Genomic DNA, 27,140 nt, shown 5'->3' with positions numbered 1-27,140 from the left:
TTGCAAAGCATTCATCGTATACAAAAAAAATGTCACAGTTTCGCCCTAAGGGCGAAGCAATGAATGCGATAGCAACACAGCAATGTCATACGAAGTAAGGTGAGCGGCTTTGGTAGCAATATGAATTGTAGTAAACATGAGCTGATTAAGTAAGCAGGTGTACTGCGGCGTAAGTAGACCGACATGAAGAGAGACTCGATGACCACGAGAAGGCGCGTGTGAAACGGTGGTGTTGATGTGAAGCGCTTCCCGTGGGCAGCGCGTGCGAAGGGACACACCTGTAGCGCTGCACTGCCGATCCGGGCAGCATTACATGTGTAGCGTGCGTTGGAAAATGTAGCCCGACTATTACTAACTGAATGAACAAGCGTGGTGTGAGCGCGCACAAACAAACATGAATAGATCACACTGAATGACTGCAGCCAACGACTGTCAAAACGCTGGCAGCGGGCGAAGGTACATGCGGTATATCGCTTCAACAGAAACTGAGCGGTGAATGCGCAGTGCATAAAGGTCAGAGCCATGTGGAGATAAGAGACGGTGCGGTCGAGCGACGAGCGCGGTTGTTGGCAGAGTAGAAGTGCCCCCCCCCCCCCGCTCCCTCCGGCGCTGGCTTTCCGCTTCCTTGCTTGCGCGTGGGAGATTGAGTGCGTTCGCTCTCCGTGATAGCGCGCGTGCCCGCACGCTTCCGCTCGGGCATACGGCGCGCGGCGAAAATTTTATCTATACGTAACCTCACGACGACGACGACGGCAACGGCGACGGCGACGCCGACGGCAGAAATCCGGTTGAATTGTCCACATAATTGCTATCGCAATAAAAAAACATTCGTCATGTTTATAACGAATGTATTTTTTTGTATACGATGAATGCGTTGTTCTTTCAGTGAGTTATAAACATTCATCATGTTTATAACTCAGGACTCATTAAAGTTATTTCCTCCTCCTCGTCCTCATGTTTATAATGCACCATACCAATTCCACACAGCTGCACTTTTCCTCAATGCCAGACTAATAAGTATACACAACTTGTATAAATACAGACTGAGCGTGAAGTTCAAAACAGAGGTAAGAGAAAGCTTCAGTAGTCTACAAATCCTTGCAAATTTGGAAAATAAATAACCATGCTACCCAACTAGATATGCAGAAAGCTGGTTAGTTCATACTCCTCGTCTTAATGCCGGACAACAGCGTTTATCTTACACGTTACCCTGCCTTTTGAACGCCTATGAATTAGATGACTTTGATTTATTTTCTTGTTCTTATGGGGATCTCCGCATTAGGTACAGTGCTTGATCTTGTACACTTCCTTTCGCTGTGATTTCATGTTGTTCCGTGGTTTGTATTGTTAATAGAATCTGTCTTTGGTTCAAGACACCATCATTACCTTGTTTGTTACATTTCACTTACGGTGCCAATTTTGTGTGTACTTTTATGCGTTGATATGCTGCTTCTGCCAAAATAAGCAAATCAGGGGAGGTGGTCTGGCCAAGCTGCATGTGAGCAGCATTTTTCCATCCGGCCTCTCATCTAATATGCATGATGACAAATGAACTCATTATTAATCGGCCGATTTGGGCACCATCTTTACGAAAAAAATTGCACAAGCAAATGGCGCAATAAAACCTCGCATATGATGCCGCATACTCGGGCGATGCGCTGTACAAGAGACAGATTTACAACCGAGCAGCTATCACTACTTTTGACGCTCGCGCAGTCCGCAGCTGGCCACTCGACCACTCGAGAAGTGTGATTTACACTGTATTAAGCTGTTATTAAAAAACCGAATTATATCAGTGGTGGTCAATGACCACGTCCATAAACGAGGTATTCGCGCAATGTATGTACAGATAACAATTTGAAAGCTTGTCCATGGGCAGAACTTGTTTCGTGGCAGAACGACCGGTGCCCACGCTGTTAGGACTGTCACGCATGTTTCTGAACTAATAATTGCTCCTAAAGCTTAGAATTAGAGTGGAAATGTTGCAGTAAGGAAAAATTTCTGAAACAATATTTAGAAATACACAACTGATCTCCGAGGCTAATTGTACGAACAAACACACACGCACACATCGCGCTGGTTGTTCCGTCCGCCTGAAAGCCAGCAGAAACTCCCGGCCATGCCCACCTAAATCACTTCAGTTCATCTCACAGAACCGTTTATCAAGTGGAAGATGCGACTTCACACTAAATAGAGCCCCCCACTAACGCGAAAACAACCACCCGGAGCTACCACCAAGCTTATAGGCACCCTGCACTGTTCAGAGGGCACTACGACGTTTTCATTTTTCACCCCAGCGTCGCCGACACCGGCCGCTAGAGAGGTGATGAAAATGATACGCCATTCCGAACGATTGCGGTCATTTCGTCGCTCGTCTGAGTGTTATGCCCTGCGCACTTTCTACGTTTTCACAACTCGGCCACTCTTGCCCCGTGATAAGCGATCGAAAGTGTCACGGCGAATATATGCAGCGTCCCTCCAGTTTTGCTTCTACCAGTCGTTAGGGTGCGTGTTCCTGGTGGTGCCGTCTACTCTGCGAAAATTTAGCGCAGGTTGCCTATATGTGGAATACAACGCGGAACGCTCGCGCAAGCTGATTTGTGATCTCCCGCACCTGTATAGTGGATGCCCCACTAGTTGAGTGTAGCTGTAGTTCAAGGCTGCAGTTCGAAAATGGATGGCCGGAGATCACTCCACCAAATCTGTGCAGGTTCGCCTTGTAGGAAATCTCATTGAGTGCCGCGAATGCGCTGGCCTACCATGTCCGCCGCGTAAAGTGGACAGAATCGGGATACGGACGAACGTTCTTGCGCACACTGTATTAGCCATCAAAGACCACCATCAAATTTACGTGTATCATGTCTCCTTGTGCGCGCATTCTCTTTGCTTCCGTGGACAAACGTGCCCACCTTTCAGTTTGCGATAACCTGTTCTCCCAACGATACTTTTCCTTGCACGCTAGTCTTCTCGGTCAACGTGGCTTTAAAGGGCCCCTAAACCAACCAGAGGTCAAAATTTAGTTGTGTTGCAGTTGTGCACGAGTCCACAACGAACACGTAGATGCAAGAATTTTTAGGAATGGTGCCGTAAAAGTGGAGTTACACGCGTTTGATCATCGAAACATGGCCCTCACTCGTTTCGCCACTCTCCTCGTCGGCTGGTCTCTCCTCCTCGCCGAGTGCTCCTTCAAATCTCACGTGACATACATCATCGCCAACGCGCTTCTCAAAACACTGTCCACTTCCGGTTAACGCACGTCCACGCTAGCGGAACATATACCGACATCGAACCGCCCTCCAGTGTCGTAGAACGTCTGCGCGCGAGAGGTGTGCAAAGTAGATGGCAGTTTGGCCGGTGCACCACGGGCAGCATGATCGACGGACCAATCAATGACCACGAAGCTGCGCGCCTTCGCCACGGGCGACGAAAACATCGGCGGCAGCTTCTGTTCCAAGCAAAATAATTACCGCTAGATAAAGTGATACATAAATTGTACATTTTATGAAAAACGATATCCACGATCAAACCTTAAACACAAACGAGAGCTCCGATACTTTTCGAGCTCAGCTGCAGTGCACGGCTGCCGACGGCAGACGACCGGCTTGGCTATGCTCGCGTCGCAGCCGACGGCGCCGCTAATAACAGGGTACTTTCTTCTTTGTGTACAATTAGGGCTAAGAGCGACAACAATGGTAAGAAAATGCTGCGGCTTGTGAGCGTGGGCGATTCATTCCGAAGCGCCGACGCTTATTCATTCCGCCGCACAAATGGGTCTCGGTCTCATTTTCACTACGTCAAGGAAATCTCGCCGTTCGCGAGCAAAACCGCTGTCGAACGGCAGCCCGGGAATGACAAACGGCGTGCGGCGAGTTAACGTGCCGTTAACGTGGACGGGTCTTAGCCTCGACTCTGCGCTTCTCGGCTGCCCGCTGTTGCTGCCGTGCCAGCCTGTGCTCATGCGAAGCCTTCCGCTAAAGACCCTTTGTTGCGCGAACGTCTAGAAGGCCACCACTGTCGGACACTGTTCGCGCAGCTAATCAGACAGCTAAGCGCGACTCCATTGAAACGTGACCGATTTGGCACTTGCGTTGCGGGCTGTATTTACCGATTCGCAAGTGCGCACACACGAGCAACACGACGAGTAAGAGCATCGTTGATCGTGACGGCATTTTAAACTCGCTACACGTGTTTACTTGAAATCTAAAAAAATATCCGAGATCGTTTAGAGGCATTTTAAATAAGATGGAGCAAACGATTGCTTACATTGGTTCCTTGGAAACGAGCTGGCGTGCGCCTTTCTGGAAGTCGTCATGAATGATACAGTACTTATCATTACAAAGTGTTGGTACCATGGGGTGGACAGTGGGGCTAGTTTAAGTATTGGCAATAAAGCGTCGCCATGACTCTGGTAGCCAAAGGAAAATTCTGCAACTTTTGCATATGTAGCTATATCTTTTTAACCTACATAGCAATAAAGTAAAGTGATGCAATTATGTGTAGAAATAAAGTTGGTTTTCGGTTTTCTTTACTGGCATGGTATCTATTTATTACTGGCATGGTATTTATTTATGTAGTCGCTTCATTTGTTTGCCAACGGGCGGCGCTCTCGCTCTTATCGCTTGGGCTGCCATTCCATTCGTCTGCTCCTGCCGCTGTCTGCACCTCTGCACACGTGCACGCCTTTGCCTTCTACTGTGCGCTGCAACATTTTCTTTCTGTATCGGGCTGTGCTCCAGAGATGTATGAAAAACAGAAGAAAGGCTACGGCGTTCTGTGTGGCTTTGTGGTGAGCCAACACGGTAAGGGACACCAGTGTGACTTTTTTTCCGCTTCCAAGAGAATGAAAGCCAAGCACGCTTTTCATGCAGTCGTTATGTTGCGAATAGCAGCTAAACTTGTCGAAACGTCTATAAGACGAACGGAAGGGTATTCCGTACGCGGTGCATTTCTCTGTGGTGTGTAAATACATTGGAGCTACCTATCGACAGCAGCTCCCGAGTCGAGTGAGTGCTAGCTAATCCGCTGACGGAAATTGCGTTTAGTTATGTGTTGGCGACTGCTGTTCGCTTTATGAAATAAAAAACTGATAATTTATATTTGCTGAAGATGTTTGAATACTTGCTGCACCGACGAGGGGGTTAAGTTAGAGAATATTGTGCTTCCGTGTTTTGTTTAAACATTGCAAGTTGCCTAGAGCTTCACAAGGCGCAGAAACCAATTGTAAGATCGCGGCGCTAGTGCAGAAAGCACTGCAAGCGCTGTTTTCTTTGTTTTGTTTGCTACGGCGCCGGGCGCAGTTTACGTTACACCGCAAAATGTTATGCCGCCCAAAAAAAAAAGCGCCTGCTTGTCTGTTCTTCTATATGGAATATTGACCTGCGATGTGCGTGGTTAGTAACTGAGAACTAAGTAGACGTGCAGATTTTGTTGCAAATGAGAGAATTTACCTTTGCGTCAAGTTGCGCTCCCGCGCAATGCGTACGAAGGTGCTTACGTCGGCGCTTAGCGAGCCACGCGCTGCGGTGTTCACGCAAAGTTTTGCTTCCCCTGTGCAAATCGAATCCTTCTAGAGTAGGAAATTCTCACTGACCGTAGAATAGTGGCTTACAACTTTTGGAAGACCGTGTTCCAGTAATAGGCATACTGCAGAACTAGGAAAACAAGCAGTATACAAAAAGATTGTACAAACTAATCCGTCAGTGCCTTATTGACAATTATATAAGAAATTATTGATCAAGATAATTTAGCTGTGAAAAACTGATCAGTGCTATCAGACAGCTGTTGAGAAGGCAGCATTACGAAACCTGTAACTTCAATATAATAGGAGTTAAAATAAGAATTTGGGTTGTTAAATTTTTGTGCTATAATTTCGCATAAATTCCACACCAAATTATAAGAGTTGAAGTACATTAATTGAAAGCACTGTTTTGCAGAAACAATGCTGAAATTTGTTCCTGCGATTGCGTTGTGTGTAAACATATAAGTTATTACCCCATTTTTTACATAATACTGCCTCAGCACGAACAACTTTACCTCCCCCGAATCTCTCTCGTCTTTCATTGGGAATGTGAAATGTGCTCTCTTCAGCCCTTCAATCGGTCTCGCTTAATTACATTTTTTGCAAAAGTAATCACATATAACTGTTGCGACAAACAATATGCGTTGGCAGGACTGTCACAGGCAAAGAAAACAAAAAAACATGACTTTTGCTATGAAGGAATTATAAGAAGATTTGTTACGTATATGCCCCTATAATGTGCAGTTCTAACTGAAGATGCGAGATACCCAGGTCTGCAAAATTTATATGTGTGTTGTCTTTCTCGGTGTACAAAAATCGCTAATAAAATTACAAAATAAAGCGCATTTCAGCGCCTGTTATTGTCGTGTCGAAACGCAATAGCCACGCGCTATTGCATGCTGGCTCACGTATCATAACGGAATAGGGTAACAATTTATAATACCCACTTGTGCTGATGCCATTTATTCAACACGTGAACAACCACACACGCAAAAAAGTTCATTACAAAAAGAAAGATGCTGAAAATGGAAACTATTAGAACAAAGCAGACTGTAGCAGCAAACGCTACTCGGGCTAGATTCCTCTTGGTCTGCCGAAAAAATCGCACACTCGTCGAACGCATTGCAGACGAGAATAGGTATGGCCGTCTCATACTCGAGCACCGACAAAACTGTTGCCATAACCGCAAGCTTAATTTTTTGCTTCTCAGAAGCATGGCCTACGAAGAACTAGGGGCGAAACTGGCGTTCGTGATGCAATTTCCGTTTACCTGGGGGTATACCAGCTGACATATCCGTGGTTGCTACACTCGTGAACGTGCTCGTGTGTGCCTGTTGACAACCCCTTACATGCATTTTGGCATATAGGCCACTGCACTGTAAATATAAGCAAATTACATTGCGTTGTCGTGGTCCATCATTATACAAGAAGCTCTGAAGTGACGAACAAGTGTACAGAAAATGCTTAAAATTGCGTGCTTACCTTGGTGTCCGTACCTCCTGACGGACCGCGCAACAGCAAGTCGAAGCGCGGACACGCAGAAGCGAGCTCGTCAGCTATCAGTTGACTGTAGTTGCAGGGAAGAGGGCACACACCACTTTGCACTGTGAACCTTCAACGCAGAAAAGAAAAGCAGCTGTGCGGAAACACGTTTAGAGCGCGCGAATTCAATCGTAATAGTGTGCACTACCCCACCGACAGTATGGCAAACAGGTCGTAGATCAGAGAAATTGCACTGGAACGCTGACAGCGTATTCTTCCTGTTCGAGGTCTGTTGTTATCCGGATGGATGCATTACCAATCATCATGACCCTGCGCTACGTCCTCATAAGTTGTCGAGTACCATTTCAATAACAATTCACAGTAAAATTGACGATGAAGTTTACTTGGAAAGAAGTGTAAACAGGTAATTCGTGGTGGCATGACGAAACACTGTAATAATTTCAGTCTAGCAGATCATGTAACGTTAGAATTCATATGTGACCGAAGACAGGCTGCAAACCGTTTTTAGAAATACAAGGAAAGCGTGGTACTTCAGATGTCCAAGTCAAAGCTGCTAAAAGCAGGGGCTACGCTCCTGAGCGCTTAAAGCACCGTATGGTAATTCTAGGCCGTTAAGACAAGCAAGCGGTAGATGATGCGACTGAGCCGTCAAAATAGCTGTGAGTAGTGCTGCCATTCCTTGTACATATGCGGCATAAAGTGTTGGGCAAAGAGGGGAGGGGGGGGTGCTTTAGGCTGGTTGGTGGGACATAAGATTTCTACTTGGTGCGGGTGTTTGGAGCTAAACACGACGCCTAGGCATGACCCATGGAAGCTCAAATGTAAGTGTACCAGGACGTGTTCCCGCTAACGGGCCGGAAGTTGGTGTGGTTCGCGGAATGCCTAGACATGCATGTAGCGCTTATGTGAAGACTGTCAAGTGTATGCAGGCAGGCATGGCGCATTTTTGTGAGCACCTATGTAAGAAAAAAATGCATCTGGTAGACTTGCAGCACACAAGATTGAATAGGGCCCCATGTAGCACAATAAAGTAAGCGCAGACCATATATTATGAAGCTATCAAATCTTGTGATCACCACAGCGATAGTCCTTAGGAAAGTAATCTGCCGTCTACACCGAATCTGAGACCTTTGATGGTGAGCTGCAAGTGTCATTTTTCCGACTACTCTGATTGGGTATCGTGTCATGTACTTCCGGATGAATGCAAGGAAAGCACATCATTTGCGATACGTTTAATAAAAACTATGTCTCTGTGCAGCGCTAAACGACGCTTCGACTAAATAACCTGTGTTTATATACACGTTATTCCATGCCGTATACCTCCTTTATTATGTAGGCTTTCTTTGTAAAAGAAAGCTTTCTAAATATTCATTCGGCTACTACTTACACACTTACTGTTCGTGTCAGTGGGTGTCGCACTTCAGATTGACTGAAAAGCATACCCACCTCATAAATGCTTTCATAGCATCCATGTCCGTTGCCTGCTCATGCATCACGCGAGCAGTGCGAGCTCGAGGGTCGAGAGCATAGTGATTCCTGGCGCGTTCCCATCCCGGTGGACGTGTCTCGAGTGCAATAGACGGCAGGTATCTGCACGACCGTCGCTGAATTAGCAGGGGGCTAGCAGTTGCGGGTAGAACCAGTTAATTCGTATTGATAGCACGTCCTGTATCTCCAACACGGAACAATATTAGATGCAAATCCTGTGAATTTTCACGTGCCTCGTTCCCTTACCTTTCCATGTCACACTCCTCTCCTTCATTCCCCTGCAATTTTCCTCAAAGTGTATGTTGTGACTAAACGTTCGCCTTTTAGGGGATGCTATGTTTTCCACACCCAAGAAACCACCGCTTAGCAATACGCGCATGCATTGAAGGACGGCTTCAGAGTGACATTTATATTTATCCAATGAACCAGCCGTGAACTTCCGTTGGTTTTTGAAATGAGAACACATAGATTTATTCATCGTTTATTGGAAATAGCATATCGCATGAGACCACACACGCTGGCCATGCATGACTTTGGCCTTTTTCTAATTCCTTTTACTCGAAAACGATGCATCCAAAACCTTAAAGCCCCCCAAAAAAGACGCTGGCCTAATCTACTACAATAGCCTGGACAGCGCTCGAAACAAGTGAACACTGGTCCAAAACGCTTTCGGTTACCTAGATACTTGCCTAGATATATAAACGCTCGCCTAGATACTGTAGCTTTCACAATGACATTTTCCTATGCTTAAAGCTCAATATTCAATTCGTAAGGCACTAATAGTATCTCTAGAAAATTGGCATAAAGATAGTTTGGAGATGGAAGCTGTTGTTCAGGGGATTTTTAATGGTAGTAATTAGTTGGATTGGGGGGGGAGGGTGGAAACAGAATTATTATACGTATCAACGCACCACAGTGGCTCAGTGGTTATGTCGTTAAGCTGCGAAGCTATTGTGAAAGTGCTCGAGTGGTTAGATTGAGGTGCACGTTTAAATCCACACTAATTTTGACCGCAGGTGTTCAAAACGACTCTCGAGAATTCCACTACGGCGTCTCTCAGAGTCCCAGTGTGGCGTCTAGGACGTTGGGCTGGTTACTTAGTCAATCATGGAGTAAAATAACAAAACTTTTTCCTTGGATTGCGTTCTGTACATAGAACTGTGCGTTTCCAAAGACCCGCCCTACAAAGTAGTGTGTACCGGGACAAAAATCTCTACCAAAGAGCCTGTACAAGCCATAATCCATAGGAGTAAAAATATAGGAAGCTGTTTACTTGTGCGCTTTCGCAGAGTACAGAATGAACGAATATTTGAATAATTACGAGGGGAGGTAAAAATGTAAAATATCTTTTGAGAAAAGTACATTTATTCTAATGATAGAAAAATAAAACATACATTATTTTTCTACATAACCTCCCTGCAGTTCCATGCACTTTGTCCAACGTTTAACAAGTTTTTTGTTGATTCCGTCTGTTGATTCCGACTCTGGCAGCAGCGGCGACGGCGGGAGGACGACTATTAATCAGCTCTTCTACAATTTTGCAGTGACCGGCGCATGCCCATTTCCAAAGACGTGAAAAACGCCGAACGTGCCATCTGCCCGTGCTTGTTGCAAGCTTCATCCCGTGGTTGCTGCTATCGCCTACATCTTGGGGGGCGGTACCTTCTGTTTCGCTGTATTTTCACTCTGGCAGCAGCGGCGACGGCGGGAGGACGACTATTAATCAGCTCTTCTACAATTTTGCAGTGACCGGCGCATGCCCATTTTCAAAGTAGGAGGTTCTTGCTTGCCGTGGTTTCACCGGCCGCTCAAGTTTGGTGAACGACTTCTTATACCACTCTTTGCCTCTTCTGGTCTTCGCCAGGACGTGAAAAACGCCGAACGTGCCATCTGCCCGTGCTTGTTGCAAGCTTCATCCCGTGGTTGCTGCTATCGCCTACATCTTGGGGGGCGGTACCTTCTGTTTCGCTGTATTTTCACTCTGGCAGCAGCGGCGACGGCGGGAGGACGACTATTAATCAGCTCTTCTACAATTTTGCAGGTTGGTTTGAATACCTTATTTATATAATATAGACTGTGTACTAGTTGGGGTCGTTGCTGTTGCTGCCAAGAGTGCCTTTTTCAGTGTTGGAAGAGTGCTGAACTCTTTATTGTTGTACGTGGTTTTCAACTTTGTATGCCAATTCATTTGCGTTATTGGATTGCTTCCTCTGGTCATGAGCGAAAATAACTCGGGCAGCTTAGACAATGTCGCAAGAGTCCTTGCGGAGAAGCAGCCCAGCAGCATCAAAGAGGTGGTAAAAGTTTTGAATGAACTAGTTTGTGGGCTTGGTGCATTCGCGACCGATCTTAGGAGTGACGTTGCTAAGTTCGGAAACGCGGGAACCGGAATACATAACGAACTCGCAGGCATCCGAGATTCAATTGGTTTCATGAATCAAGCGTTCGAGACTTTCAGAGAAGATGTCGAGGTATTCCGTCGAGAACTAACTAGTATTAAATCAGAAAATGAGCGATATCGCAAGGAGAATGAACAGCTGTGGAGAGAACTGAAAGACTCTAAGAAAGAAATTGTGGAGCTTAAACAATACTCCAGAAACATGAACCTAGAAATACAGGGACTGCCGCAAGTCCAAAATGAAGACCTAAAGAAAACAATAGAAAATATTGTTGACTGTTTGGGTATTGAAGTCAACGCTCGTGACATCGATGTCGCACATCGCGTGCCATCGAAAGACAAAAAGAAGCCAAATATCGTAGTTAAATTTCTCACGCGAAATGCCCGAGACAAGTTGCTGGCGGCAGCAAAGAAAACAAAGTTAAGCACAAATCAACTGGGTTTCAGAGAGGATGAGCCAGTGTACGTCAACGAACACCTTTGTCTTGAGAACAAAGTACTCCTGAGCAAAGCCCGGCTCGCAAGGCGAGAGAAAAATTGGAAATTCGTGTGGGTGACGCAGGGTAAAATTCTAATGAGAAAAACAGAAAAATCTCCTGTCCTGCACATCACCTGCGCTGCTGACCTGGAGAAAGTTATTTAGGTTTATACAGCCGTCAATATAGCACCTCTTTCTATCGCTATGTTTGCGCTGTTCTTTAAATACAAGAATAACAGCACACCCATGAATTTCGCTTACAATACACGTTGGAAGAAAAGCGTGCTTAACATAACTGCAGCCCGCATTGTGATTTATGTTTTTTTCGTGTGTTTTTCTTGTACAATTAGTAAACTTATTGTTATTTACGTTTTATTGCGTTTACTGATTACATTTTTGCGCTTTGTGATACGCTGTTCGTGCTATTGCTACTTTTTCCAAAGGTTGGATGATATTTTGTTTGCATGTACAAACTGTGCTACTCCATTTATATGTACTGCGTGCCCAAGTCTGCACTCTACATATGTCCGAGTCTGCTTTCTATATATTCAAAAGCGCTGCATCTTTGCTCTCTATATGCATGTAGCCTTTAATGTAGATTGCTTGCACTGGTCAGTGCTAACGATTTTGTGCTTAGAGAAGCTTTGTTTTGTACGTATTGATAACCTGTTTTTATTAATGTCAATATGAGTGCGAAGTACGTAAGCCCGACCACACTAAATTCTCTTGTAACAGTGCAGTGTAATCAACCTTTAACATTTCTCCACATAAACATGCAGTCAGCCTGCTCGAAGGAAGAAGATCTGCTTGTTTTTATTGAAAAATTTAGTTTCGAGTTTTCAGTTATTATGCTGACGGAAACTTGGTACCGTACTGATGCAGATGTAATACAGATTGAGGAATATAGTTTCATCAGTGTTAACAGGGAGAAAAGAAGAGGAGGTGGCGTCTGCCTGTACGTTAAAAATGGTATTGGTTACGAGTGTATCACCGATTGGTCAGTCTGTTCAACGGACATCGAAATACTTTCCGTAAGGTGCGGGAAATTAGTATTCGCTGTAGTGTACAGGCCACCGGACGGAAATATAAACAGTTTCTTAAAATTTTTAGAAAAGTATTTCTCATTTATTAACGAGCTACAATACACATTAGTCATGGGTGGTGACTTAAATGTCGACATGTTAGAGAACACAAATAAGCGATCCGAGTTATCTGCTCTTTTAGCTTCAAATTACCTTTCTAATGTGATTTCAACCCCGACCAGAATTACGCCGACAAGTGCAACACTCATAGATTTGTTTTTAACAAACGCTCCGCCTGACGAGATACATTCTGGTGTTCTTGATATGACAATCAGCGATCACTTACCTATATACCTTGTTTTGGCTCGGAATCGCAAACAAAAGGTCAAAGCTTTGCCACAGGTTAAATTTCAACAAATTAATCCACGTTCACTTTTATCTTTCCGAGAAGAAATTAGCTCTGTAATCTGGGAAGATGTGTTGTCCTTATCCTCGCCCGATCTAGCATACAGCCGTTTTATGGAGATCGTGTGCTCAGTTTATCAGAAACACTTTCCTTATAAAACTATTAAAAAACTTAAGCGTGCCCGTAAGCCATGGATAAATGCCTCCATACTCAAAATGATTAAAGAAAAAAATAGGCTTTTTAATGTCTTTCTAATACGGCGCGACTCAGTTGCTTTCACCACTTTCAAGAAGTATCGAAATAACTTGAACAAAATTCAGAGGCAAGCGAGACATAATTATTATTTCACAATGTTTGATGGCGTGATAAACGTGAAAGAAATGTGGAATAAGCTGAACGCTGTAATATCTGCAAGGCAACACGCGAATGTTATTGATGAACTCGAAATAGGCAACGAATTATACAAAGGTAAAAAATTGGCTGACAAATTCAATAAGCACTTCACTACACTAGTTGAAAGCACACATGATGACGACGCTCTCACCTACCTACCCCCTCCCATACAGAATTCCCTATTCGCCACACCAACTAATGAATACGAGGTAATAAATGTGTTTAGATGCTTTAAGGTGAGCAAGAGTGAGGACATAGATGGTTTAAAACTACAACCCATAAATTTTGTTATCGACCTACTCAGTCCATACTTAACACACATATATAATCTCTCCTTAAGTACCGGTACCTTTCCACAGCGTATGAAGACTGCCAAGATAACTGTAATACATAAGAAAGGTGAAAAAAATAATTTGAGTAACTATAGGCCGATTTCTATATTACCAATATTCTCAAAGGGACTAGAGAAAATTTTATTTACTAGATTGTCAAAATTTTTTGAAGAACACTCAGTTATAACGCCTTCACAGTATGGATTTAGACCTGGTCTTTCGACACAAAGCGCGTTACTATATAAAAAAGAACTCATCCTAAACAATATCGAGGCAAAAAGAATAACTTTAGGAATTTACGTAGATTTTTCAAAGGCCTTCGATACCATAAATCATGTAACGTTACTACAAAAACTGAGTTGCTACGGAATTCGTGGTGTTGCACTAGAATTTATTAAAAGCTACTTGACCAATCGATACCAAAGTGTGTCCATAAACAAAGAACTGTCGGAGCTAGAAAAAATTAGATATGGTGTACCTCAGGGCAGCATACTCGGTCCACTTCTGTTTATTATTTTCATAAATGATATTGTAAGTATAGATACCTCAGCACAATACGTAATTTATGCAGACGATACGAGTTTATTTTTTACAGGAACGAATGCCGACACCATCATAGCATCAGCAAATGACACATTAAACAGACTACACACTTGGACAGTAAAGAATTCACTCTGTATTAACTGTGCTAAAACAAAAGCTGTTCTTTTTCGGGCCAAATCTACATCATGCAAAACGCTTAATTCCCTAAGTATAAATAATCTTAGAATAGAAATTTCGTCATCTGCAAAGACACTGGGAGTTGTGTTTCACGAGTATATGTCTTGGGAACACCACACAGACTACATAAGAAATAAACTGAGTAAAACCGTAGGTATCCTGCGAAAATGTCAGCGCATACTGCCAGTGCCACAAAAGCTTATGCTATATAACGCTCTTTTCTCTCCTCATTTGCGTTACTGCCATCTAGTTTGGGCTACCGGTACGAAGAACTCCTTGCACAACTTAATCACATTGCAAAAAAATGCCCTGCGTTGCATTGCAGGTTTGCCGTACACTGCGCACACGTCCGAATTATTTGCTAAGTTCAATGTTTTAAAAGTTACAACCCTATACGAATATCACCTCTTGACAGCTTTTAGGTCCGAATTAATTCAGAAAGGCAGCCACATTCGCACTTTAGCAAATTTAACTCTTAATCCCTCCTCACGCTTAACCAGACACACCAACCATTGGTATATCCCCCGGCCGCGAACAAATTATGGACTGCAACTATTGCAGTATTGTCTTCCGAGCACACTAAATAAGTTTAAACTAACAGATGAAAGTTTACGCACGTTATCAAAAAACGCTATTTTAATTATGATATCCCGAACTCTTTGTGCTTAAAACATGAAAACTATTTTGCATTAGTTTGTATGAGCCTGAAAAAAAAAATTGCTTTGAAATTGCTCTCCGGGTGCTTGTTTCTGTTGCTGTCGTTGTAAACAGGGGGTGGCGGGGCTAGTCAAGCTGCTAAAGAGCAGCTTTTCTCCCGCTATCCTCACCATTTATGTACATTTTTTTTCTGTATTGGTGTGCCAAAAAATGGTGAAATAAAGCCAAATATCAAATATCAAAAAAAAACTTATTTGGTTGCACCTGTAACCGATTTTGCACCACATCAATCACTTTTGTATCGGTTGCAAATCTTCTCCTGAGCGCTTCTTTCAATGGTCCAAACATGTGAAAATCGCTTGGAGCGAGGTCTGGACTGCATGGCGGGTGTTCAAACAATTCTAATCCCAACTCCTTTATTGTTTCTGCCGTCCGTTTGGCAAAATGTGGCTGAGCGTTATCTTACTGCAGGATGACACCTTTTAGCAGTTTCCTACGACGTTTGGATGCGATTGCAGGTTTCAGGTTTGACTTCAATTTGAGTTCCCATTTCACCCCAAGAGGGGAAACTGTAAACAGTGAGAACTATTGTGATGTGTTGCAAACTAACCTCAGACCTGCAATCAGATCCAAACGTCGTGGAAAACTACGAAAAGGTGTCATCCTGCAGCAAGATAACGCTCAGCCACATTCTGCCAAACGGACGGCCGAAACAATAAAGGAGTTGGGAATCGAATTGCTTGAACACCCGTCATACAGTCCATACCTGGCTCCAAGTGATTTTCAGATGTTTGGACCATTAAAGGAAGCGCTCAGGGGAAGAAGATTTATAAGCGATGCAGAAGTCATTGATGCGGTGCAAAATTTGTTACAGGTACAACCAAAGAACTTTTTTTCCGACAGAATCAAAAAACTTGTGAATTGTTGGGCAAAGCGCGTTGAAGTGCAGCGAGGTTATGTAGAAAAATAACGTATCTTTTACTTTTCTATCATTGGAATAAATGCACCTTTTCTCAAAAGTCCCTTTACTTTTTGACTTCCCCTCGTATTTGGAAAATCGTCCATTAGCTCCCCTGTGGCATATAGAGCAAGCAATGCATCCTCCTGAGACTAATTTCAGGCAGAGAGCGGCCATTACTTCCGCTACGACTGTGTTTGTTTATAAAGCTGTTAACAGACTGCAATAATCTTATCATCACTAAATTTACGGTAGACGTTCCATTTGCAAATTTCAAGCCGCGCTGTGATGAAGTCATACCTCACCCGCCGAGATTACTTAGTGGCTACGGTTTTAGGCTGCTAAGCACGAGGTCGCGGGATCGAATCCCGGTCACGGCGCCCGCATTTTGTTGGGGGCGCAATGCGAAAGATTTAGATGCACGTTAAAGAACCTCAGCTCGTCCAAATTATTCCGGAGTTCCTCACTATGGCGTGCCAATCAAATCATAGTTTTGGCTTGTATAATCTCATAATTTAATTAAATTTTTCATGAAGTCATACCTGCTTAGTCAAGAACTTAGAACCAGTGTTTGAAATGTCATAAGGTGTGTTTGACATTACAGTGGCACTACAGCTCACAGTTTTCCAAAAGCCCTCTTTGTGGAGTGGGAGCCTCGCAAATTTAGCCAAAAGTTACTTCACTGCTCATTTGAGTGGGGCTGCCTGACATGTGGCCTGGTCAACAAGAGGGCGTATAGACGAACTGTTGACAATGCTGCGCAGTTACTTAATTCCCTGCGTAACTAAATGTATGTAAAAAAGCCGTTTGCGTTCTCAATATCGAGCTCACCGAATCGCTTGGGGGTCTGCAAATCCTGCATATTCTATGACCTTTCAGTTTAAAGGACGTTTTAAAGCGTTCTTGCTTAAACTACTAAGCTCCTCTTCGATGCTGGAGCGTCACGATTGTCCGACGGCGAATGCACGATGACGACGACTCTATGACGACGATGTCATGACACCGACGTCAAAGTCAGGATAAATAATGACAGCGTGATTACCACGGAGTGACGTTCATGGAACGACGAAGGCGTTGTGACAACTGTAGAACGACTGTATCACACCGATGGCGCGAGATGGCGGTACGGCTACTGTACGGCGAGGCAGGCCTGACGACGATGACATAAACCCAGCGAATAACCACATAACGAGTGACACATACTCAGCGGCACGTAGTCATGGGAACTGGAGAGTGAAGTATTTCCGGTATTGGGCCAACACTGCGGCGATGCCAACGGCGCAAAGCTGAGCAACGAGCTAAGAAAAGCTAACGCATTCTTACCCCGGTGAGCAGTAGGACATGATGTGTCCTAACAACTGTGAATTATTATACGTCCTTTCAACGTGTACTTAGACTTGCGCGAGTTAGCACAAAGAAATGCTTGTATTCATGATTCAAACCTCTTATGTTTTCTCCCGTGCCTTCATTTCTCCTTTAGTTTTGTGATGTAATGTTTATTAACCGACTTCGTTGCGCTGCAACGTCGATGATGCAATCGCGTATATTTTCATGTTCTCTTTAGAAATTAATGTTGCCAACACATACTTTCCCTTGATGTTGAGCTCTCTCACACTTTTATAGTTCGCGCCATTGACCTAAGCTGCTTTCCTGTGTGTTTTTTTTTCGCTCCCTCTAATTTTAGACGCAGTGAAGTTCTCACAGCGACTGCAAACTGTATCATGGAATCATTCTGCATTCATAGTACATATATACTGTGCGTATCAGTTCTGCTTTAAACAACTGAAAAAGAAATGACACCGTAGATCCAACGCACACAATTGTTGGAATCTATGCACTAAAGCTTTCTTGGTGTTCTTAAGACATAAATACGTGCCTCACGATACAAAGCTTCTCCTCGTGCGTGAGACGCTTGATCTTCAGGGAGCGGAATGCGAGGAAGATGAGATGTTCCAAAACATTGTTGAGCGAAAGAGCTGCTGGGATCAGTAAGAATACCAGAACTGGACTTGAAGCAAAAGTGATATCTTATCCGAGTTCAACGAAGGTTTACAGGTTATGCAAATCATAAGCTTCCCATGGTCCTTTAGGAATGCTTCAATACGTGATGATCGAAGACAACTGCTACGTCGCAACAGAACCACCGTCTATGAGATACGCTGCGCACACTACAAAACTGGTCCTCGATGAAGGGACTCGAAAAGTAGTGTTTGGCAAATGTGCACAATTGTAATTACGCAGATCATTTATGATCCTTAGCATGGGCCCTCTGAAATTGTTCCTGACCTATGCCCGATGTTCTGCCACGCTCAGCTTCACATTTCGCTCGCATTTGAAATTCATGTTACTATGCAAAAGCCTCCACTGATCTAAACGCTTACGCCATTGCCAAACGTTTATGCCGATTGGCCTTGTGCTTTTGTTTACTTCGAAATTCACGTTGCTCTTGAGCAATGAGCAATTTCTGCCACGAGAAACTTCACACATTGCTTCACACACACACTGACTGAGCCCCACGTTTCGCGGTATACCGACGCCTTTTCTATGTTGCTAAATTATTCGTTTAGGGTTCATCCTTTCACTGTTCATCATAAAAGGCGCATGATTGGACCACGTGCTTCTTTCATCCAACGCCATGTCGCACCTTTAACCATGCAGCTCATTTTCACGTGCTGTTCTGTGTTGAGGTAGGCCATGAAGCAGCTGCCGGCCGCAGCTAGCGACGGTAAATACCATTGCTTACACACAAAAAACCTGCGCTTGTGTAGTTAAAATCAAGCGCTAATGAAGATCCACTAACGTGAAACCTGGGGAAGTGCGAAGCCGTGATGCGTCAGCGTTGTCGCTCGATGCGCGCTTGCAGATCGGCGTCCATGGCACAAAGTAAATTCCGGAGCGCTCCACGATTTACCCAAACGTTCCGCTGTTCAAACCACATCACTCTTCCTTGCTGTCGGAGAACCTGCAGCAAACGACGCCTCGCTTGACATGGACATCCCTTTTCTGTGGCGCCTCGACACCCTTGGAGTGCAAGATGATCTTGACGGTAAACATGACACCCACATGGCTCTGGAGGAGTGCGAGCGCCATGTTTCGAAAAAAGGAGCGTGCTACGAGGTTCCTCTCCTTATTCGGGAGCCAGGTCACGACGCCGGCCACAACAACGTCACCGATGCTAGGCAGAGGCTCTTGACGCAGCTCCGACGCTTCAAGAAACAACCAGATATCCTCGCCCAGTATGACAAGACGATCCAGACTTATTTGGACGAATATCACGCCGAGCGAGTTCCCGACCAAGACGTGCCCTTCAAGCTGAACACGTGGTACATGCCGCATCATGGAGTGATTGGACGCGACACAGTCACTACCAAACTCCGAGTTGTTTTCGACGCATCGTCTCATGCTGCCCGGTCAACGAGCCCTAAACAGCGCGCATATCAAAGGACCAAAAATGGATGTTGATTTATTGAAACGGCTGCTAAACTTCAGGTTTCATCCAATTGTTATGGTGGCTCACATAAAGAAGGCGTACCTGCAGATGGTCATTCGGCCCGAGGACAGAGATGCACTCCGTTTCTTGTGGATCACTCATCTTCCGACGCAGCATCAACCATTTCCGCCAATTGTTCAGTGGCGGATGATCCGCGTTCCATTCCGCGCCACGTCCAGCCCGTTTATGTTAGCGGCAACGCTGCATCATCACTTTGCTGTCACTGAAAGCCTATTTCCCGATACAGTGGCATGCCTCAAAGAATCCTTTTATGGAGACGATTTGGTAGTCGGTGCGAACAGCGTTCATAAAGCACTCCAAATTTATACGGAGGCAAGGACCATTCTAGAGGACGCCGGCATGGGGATTCGTAAATGGGCATCAAATCACTCAGTACTGCGAGAACTACTTCCAGAAAGACCGGCTCTCTTTTGAAGACGAAGGTGGCGACTGTTCTATGGGAGGTAGAGGCGAACATCAACAGCCGTCCCTTAACACATTTGTCTGTAGACCCTGACGAGCAATGCCCTTTGATGCCTTAACTCTTCTTACTTGGCAAACGTGCAACGTGCTTGCCTCAAGAGTTGGACGCCACGCTACCCCAGTCAACAAGCGTCGATCGGCGACGTCGAAGCATGCATCGGCAAGATTTAACAGACCATCTCTGGAAGCGCTGGCGCAAGGAGTATCTGCTTTTTCTGCGCTCTGCACATGAAGCGACATACAAGCTGCTACCACGACTTCAAGTAGGAGACGTCATCCTGGTGCACGACCACGATTCGCCGCCTTTCCTTTGGAAGCTGGCCCGAGTGACGGAACTGCTCCATGGTCGCGACGGCATCGCTCGAGCATGCTGCCTGAAGCTGGCGTCCGGCTCCGTGATAAGGCATCCCTAGCAAAACGTTCACCTTCTTGAAGCCGGCAACATCTAGCAATTTTTCAGCCGTGGGAGTGTGTTACAAATAAAGAAGAAGGTGCGCCGAGCACGCGCAGCTACCACGGTCGCTGCTCGCTCAGTTGCTGCCAGTTGACGATCGAGTAAGACGTCCAGGTCCGGGTCTAATCCCCGTCGTTAATTTGCTACAGGCCTTTTTCACTATCTTCACGAGTCTCTGCTAATTAATGCGCTTAATGCTTGATTATTCCTATCTTTTATATTTCTTCGAATAATGTTAGTTTATTTTGAACCAGTTTTGATCAATTCTGCACTTGTTTTGGCTCTGTTTTTGCGCTTGACCACGACGACAAGAGATCACATTACAAACCCACAGCCCGGGCGCCTAAAGCGCTTCGCACTTAAACAAGTCTGCAGAGCCAACACATTGTGGGAATCGACGTTATGTGCAGCGCTTGGCAGGCAGCTTGCTATGCAGCATTGTTTGGGTTCCGCAAAGCGTTACAAATTACCATGTTTAAGTACGTGTTTATGTAAATCAAGTCTTTATGTGTGGACGCCAGTACAATGAACTAGAAATGACGCGAGAGTCTGTGACGACAGCAGTGAGACGACGACTTTGGTAAGGACGCCTGCAAGATTTGTAAGCACAAGCGACTTCACGCGATGTAAATGTTGATAAAGAACAAACGTAGAAACTAAATGCTAACGGACGACGGAAGCACATGGTATCACTTGTTTGACTCAAACGGGTGACTTGACGGCGAAGCTGTAGCACAACCTGAAGTCCGTGGCCTTTCATAGCCGTTAAGGCGAGTTGCGGGGCGCACTGCTCGCCTTGGTTGAGCCGTGATGACACTGACCTAATGCAATTTGTAAAGCGTCATCATACTCAGACACTACGTGCACCAGGAAAGAGCAGGCCTCAGCGTTTGATTAAACGGTCTGCTAACGACCAGAAGGACCCTGAAAACCCATACGACCTTTGGGAGGAAGAAGGAGGCGTCGCGTTGCTGTCCGGCGTTATGAAATCAAGGGCTCCTGGGAAGCTTGCTTTCCAATCGTTGTTTGAATGGATGCAACTACCACCCGATGTTCTTCTGCCGAGCTGCCGGGATCTTACACTTGCCACCTGGCTCGAGTGCAGGTAGCACGCGAAAATGGGAGGCGAGAGACGGATTACGAAGCTGGAATAATGACGCAATTACCATGATGACGCCGCTAACACGAGCATATAGCCATCAGCCCAAATTAGTCAACTTGGTCCATAGAGTCGGCATAACTTCTTGTCATGGTAATAATGTGAAGCTGCGCACGCATGACATCATTTTATGGCATTCTTGTCATGCATATCATGGCATTCATGGGAATCTTGTCATGGCTCAACATACAGACATACCATGATATAATATTATGACTTGCATGTCATAACACGTTATCCATGTCATGCATGTATGTCCCTACAAATCCGCAATATACGAAGCTAAAATAAATGCATGTCATGTCATTCAGTCTAATAATGACATGTCATATTCATGACATTATTGTCATGCCGGTCCATTATTCCACGACACAGTTGCGATTCATGTAATGTCAATTCGTACCAATATATGCATCATGACATCCATGACGTAACCTTTATAACATACATCACATGAATGACATGACTGCAAATACAGGTTCTTTATTGATTCTGACGATTCACTGAGGTGGAGCCTCCAAAAACCCAATTAAGGACAAAGCCGTTTGTTGGAAAACACACACAGACTTTTAATACTACTAGAACGAAGAAAAAAAACCATAAAATAAACACTCAAAAAACATCATGGCAAGAAACGCACATAGGGCTTGGATGGCATTAACAGTACACGAGTCCGGGCTGACCACGACTGTGAGGGAGCGTAATGGTCTCGACGGGGAGAAGCGCAGACAAGATGATGAGATAAGTGGTGTCAGTCTCACCAAGGGTTGAGGTGTTGGACCGTTGACCGGCCGACCAGCGCTGCCGCGCTCTGGCGTGGAGAGACAAGGTAGGTGGCTCGGTGGCACGGGCAGACGACGGTGGCGTGCTGACCAGGCAGCTGGGCATGGAACTCGGGCTCGTAGCCCGACTGCTCACGTTCTGCCCACAGTCACAGAAGCTCGCTCACCCGCCTCGGACAGAAGTTGACGATCGGGCAGAGTGGCGACGCCCAGGAATTAGTTGACAGGAGGCTCCAGTCGGGTGAAGTCCTCGTGACTCGGGTCTGGAACCCGACAGCCCGTCTTCAACCGCCGGTCCGGTGGCCGACCTTCTCCTTGCGTCGCTTCCTGGAACTCTCTCTCCTGTCTGCCAGCGTGCCTCGCTTTTCTGACGCTCTGGCCGATTTGTCGTTTGCTCATTGGCTGCTTGAAGCTGCATGTTCTCTTGCAAACGGATATCAATTTCTTTTATTATTTGTCTTCTTGCGCCGCGCAATCCCGTGCTGTTCTTCGACATTGTCGTCTTTCAACGCAGCACGGAATTCGCCTCGGCGCGCGCACTACATGTCGTCTGCTTCTTGTCGTCCCCAACCACCGCACGGTGTCGCGCACTCCACACACCACAATAACACACATGTCCTGACGTCTTTGTCTTAAGTGAGATGAAAGACATGCGTTGATGGCATTGTGGTCTTTTTTTCGTCGATATGTATGAGTATATGCGTGACCAGACTTGCGTGCATGACAACACTGACATCTTATGGACGTCTTTTCATTAATGTTATCTGATGCCCTACATGGTTTGCAATGCAGTTCGTGGCATTCATGACTTGATACGTATGCCATTCATGTGATGACATTTAAGTCATATCATGCATGTCTTGTCATTCATGTGATGAGAATTATGTGATGTCATCCATGTCAGGTCATATAATTCAGATCGTGATAATGTAATGTCCACTTAAACAAATGACTACAACGGCATCAAGCCATTCATACCATTTATGTCATGACATTGATACCATGAGAAATACGTCATGACATTGATTTAATGACAGGTAATTTATGCAATGAATGGATGCATTCCTATTCTGATAGACGGCATCACGACGAAGGAGGCTATATATATAGATACATTGAAAGCGCCTGAGGTTCGCAAAGAATCCTTCGCATTAAAACGCTCCCGTGTAAGGTTATCAAAGAAATGATGAGCTTTTGTACTTACGCTTCATTGTAGCTGGCCCAGTAGCCCTGTTTCTGAAAAACTGTGGTGATGTCCGCGCTTTCCATAATACCCCTAAATGGAAACAAAAACACGTGCAACATCACAATAGCTGCATCATATTCCAGCAGACCAACGCTGACAACAACACAGGGACTGTGAAAGGGGCAAGCACGAGGCACTGATGATTAAACGCGCCTATTTAAAGAGCCAGTAATGCGCTAACAGCGACTCTGAGAATGCGCAATAACGACAGAACTAGAAACCCGCTTCTGTAGAATTTAAAAAATTTTCACTTCAGATTCTTACCTTGATAATATTCATCGTCACTAAGGCGATACTACCAATCTGCTTGCAGTGACACCTGCGTTTAGTGCAATGAGTGTGACCAGAATAATAGGAGCGAACAAGGCACATAGTTCTTTAAAAATGAGTTCCAATGAGCTCCGTAAATGGCTCGCTAATAGACCACAAGAGGAAATAATTTCGCGTGAAGGCTTCCCTTTGGCTTTTCTGAAATTCATTTACCGACAAACAGAGCTGACAATACCCAGATGCACTAGTACAAATAAGGAAGTAGGTTTAGTAGTGTGGTTTGGTGGGTCAGTTGGTGCAATAAACATCAGTTGTGAGTCCAGCGTTGTCTTGTGCATTTTTTGTGTACTAGCGTCTGTACCTGTTGGAATCTCTAGCTGCATCTAAGGCCAAGCCGGTCAATAGGGCCAAGCCGATAAAGAGGGAGGGGCTTGATTACTTGCTTTTTCCACTATGCCATGCACCCTGGTACACGAACCTTAGATTGTCAGTGTCCTCTCGACGGAACGCTGACAAATTTTTTTGATGTCGACAAGGAAAGTGTGTTTGTGCTTATTTCCCCAATACAAGACCGCTGACGTTACCACTAATTGCACGGAGGTTAATAGCGTCCATCCAGTTGAAGTGAAGGCCAAAACTGTCAAGCTCCGTGAGGGCGCCGGTCCCAGCGAGGCTTGTGCTACGTGTGACCGCATATGACTGTCCACATATGACTTCGTCTAACCGGTTTCCTTCTACATGCGTTCCACACTTACGTCACAGACCCGCCCCGGTGGCTTAGCGGTTATAGTGTTGCGCTGCTAAGTATGAGGTCGCGGTATCAAATGCCGGCCGCGGCGGCCGCATTTCGATGGAGGCAAAATGCAAAAACGCCGTGTTCCGAGCATTGGGGGTACGTTGAGGATCCCCTGGTGGTAAAAATAATCCCAGAGTCCCCCAATAAGCGTGGCTCACAATCAAATCATGGTTTTGGCAGGTAAACACCCAGAATTCAATTCAATTCACTTGTTTCACGCCAGGATTCCCGCTACAACCAAAAGCAAATAAATCAAATTACTTGCATACACTGTTGTCTTGCGCCGCTGCTTAGCGACACATCTTTCATCATCATTATCATCAGCCTATTTTTATGTCCACTGCAGGACGAAGGCCTCTACCTGTGATATGCAGTTACCCCTCACGGGAGACCCTGACTACGACATAGCCAAAGCCTGACTGGAAGCTTACCACTGTCGTTGAAAAAAAATACAATCATTGCATTCTACCGGTGGTAACATATAGGGCAGAAATATGTAAGTTAACAAAGAAGCTCGAGAGCAAGTCAAGGACAGCACAAAGAGGAATGGTACTTAAACTGTTAGGCATAATGTTAGGAGACAGGAAGAGAGCGGTGTGAATCAGAGAGCAAACGGGGATAACCGATAATCTAATTAACATTAGGAGAAAGAAATGGAGATGGGCAGGCCACGTCATGCGTAGGATGGATAACCGGTCGACTATTAGAGTTACAGAATGTGTGCCAAGGGAAGGCAAGCGCAGTCGAGGACCGCAGAAAACTAGGTGGGGTGACTAAATTAGGAAATTTGCCGGTAGAAATTGGGAATCAGCTACCGCAAGCCACACCTTTGGCGCATGACGAAGGATTTTCGACTTGCCGATGTCCTGCCGGTAACAAGTGTTTATCGCTGTGTAGATTACTTTTAGGCATTCGTTGGTTGACAAGATTTTCTAACTTTTTCGCGTATAAGTGACAGGACCAGAACTGAAATAAAAAGTACCCGTGCATTGTAAAATGATCGTTTCAGATATGAAATTAGGTCTGACACGCTTAGTTGTTGGCTTTATGCTTTGCATTCTTGAAATGGCATTTTATTATTCAAATTCGCTTACTGTAGTTTTCTTGAAGGATGCTTCGCTAAAGTTTGACAGCAGAACTTTTAGTGTTACCTCCACGAAGTAGAACCTGGAGTCGACTGACAAGTAATAATGCCTTTAGAAGTAGGATTTCCCTAGGCTATTATAAGTGATCTCGTTAAATCTTTGCTTACCACGTTGGCACAGGCGGAACAGCTGCAAGAAACCAGCAGTTGTTAATTGCAAACCCGTACATAACTATTGTTCCGTACGTCCATAAATTAGCGTACAATCTGATGCGCATCATGCTTTGTATCTGAATGTAAATATCTGTCAATAAGTTACGGTCTTTGAATGTTTTTTTTAACTAGCCTTTACAAGCCCTGATGGAACAGCAGCGCAAATTATATGCAGACAATAAAGAAGACAAGCTCCCCGCAAAGCACAGGAATTGCGAAATCCTACGGACTGATCGTGGGCTGTCTCAAGGGCGTTCGGCGACGGTGTTCTGCTTTCTGTTGGCTTCACTCTTTATTTTCAGCAATCTGTAAGGCTGCACCAATGTCGAGAAACTCTCCTAGGTGGGGGCGTTTCGCATAGCCAGCCTCCTTTCCGTCCGATTAATTACCTTTGGAACTCTTACTCCACAGGAAGCGTGACGAGTGTTCCCATCGTGCAGGTTCGTTCGGGTAATGGTTCTCACTGGTTGAGCCCCAAAGCTATTATACACGACAGGGGGGAAGCTGCAGTGCCGGAGTGGCGGCAGTTTACCGCTGGAATCGCATGGAGATTACGAGGGTCCTCATTGAGTCGGTTATTGTAACATTTACCCGTCGATACCCTCGGAACAACCCAATACATATATATCTGTACCAGCTGAACATCATTACACAAGTAGATACTGTCAAATATCCAAGTATGATATATGGCAGCTCTCTATCATGGCTTACGCATAGAAATTACATTGGAACAATGCATGTGCGGGCGGTGGGTTCATTACAAAGAATAAGCAACAGTTGAGCAGGGATGCTGAGAACCATCTTGTTATCAATCTACCGCGTGTATGTACGCCCTGTCTTTGTTGGCTGAAAAATAATCAGCTTTTTTCACCGCGTCATTTTCCCCCTTCTTTCTGTTTTTATACACTTGCGAAATGTAGCTTTCTTGTAGTTTTCTGAATACCTGTGTTTCTGTTGCATCAACTGTACCCACCCCTTATGTAATACCCCTAGCAAAGGGGTCTTTAAGGAAATAAAACTGAACTGAACTGGAAGTCCATGCCGAAAATGACCTGCCTAGAGCACTCTGCCAGTATAATAAATGAACCGACAAATGTGGCCTCACGAATGCGTACCCTCGCAGTGCATTTGCCGATCGGCGTGAGAACATGACCGCCGGCTGTACGGAGCTTAGGTCCGGGCCACGGTGTCGTCACCTTGCGAAGTGCAGTAGCCAGTTCTCCGCTCAGAACAGAATAATCGGCACCAGTATCGACAAGAGCGGTTACTGGGTGGTTATCTACAGAAACG

General features: G+C 45.1%; 1 protein-coding gene across 1 annotated transcript in view; it reads right to left on the bottom strand.

Annotated features, from left to right (window-relative positions):
* LOC125943401 (putative phospholipase B-like 2) overlaps window positions 1–27,140 on the bottom strand; it is a 123,683-nt gene that overhangs the window by 20,045 nt on the left and 76,498 nt on the right. Inside the window, exons 8-10 of the mRNA XM_049662693.1 lie at window positions 23,446–23,517; window positions 8,468–8,611; window positions 7,001–7,130 (exon numbers count right to left, since the gene is read on the bottom strand). Of these exons, the coding sequence (XP_049518650.1) occupies window positions 7,001–7,130; window positions 8,468–8,611; window positions 23,446–23,517 (346 nt within the window). The remainder of the gene's footprint in view (window positions 1–7,000; window positions 7,131–8,467; window positions 8,612–23,445; window positions 23,518–27,140) is intronic.

This window comes from Dermacentor silvarum, chromosome 2, assembly GCF_013339745.2.
Source record: "Dermacentor silvarum isolate Dsil-2018 chromosome 2, BIME_Dsil_1.4, whole genome shotgun sequence".
NCBI classification, from domain to species: domain Eukaryota; kingdom Metazoa; phylum Arthropoda; class Arachnida; order Ixodida; family Ixodidae; genus Dermacentor; species Dermacentor silvarum.
The sequence above is the reverse complement of the archived record's forward strand: the minus strand, read 5'-3'. Positions and strand labels throughout refer to the sequence as shown.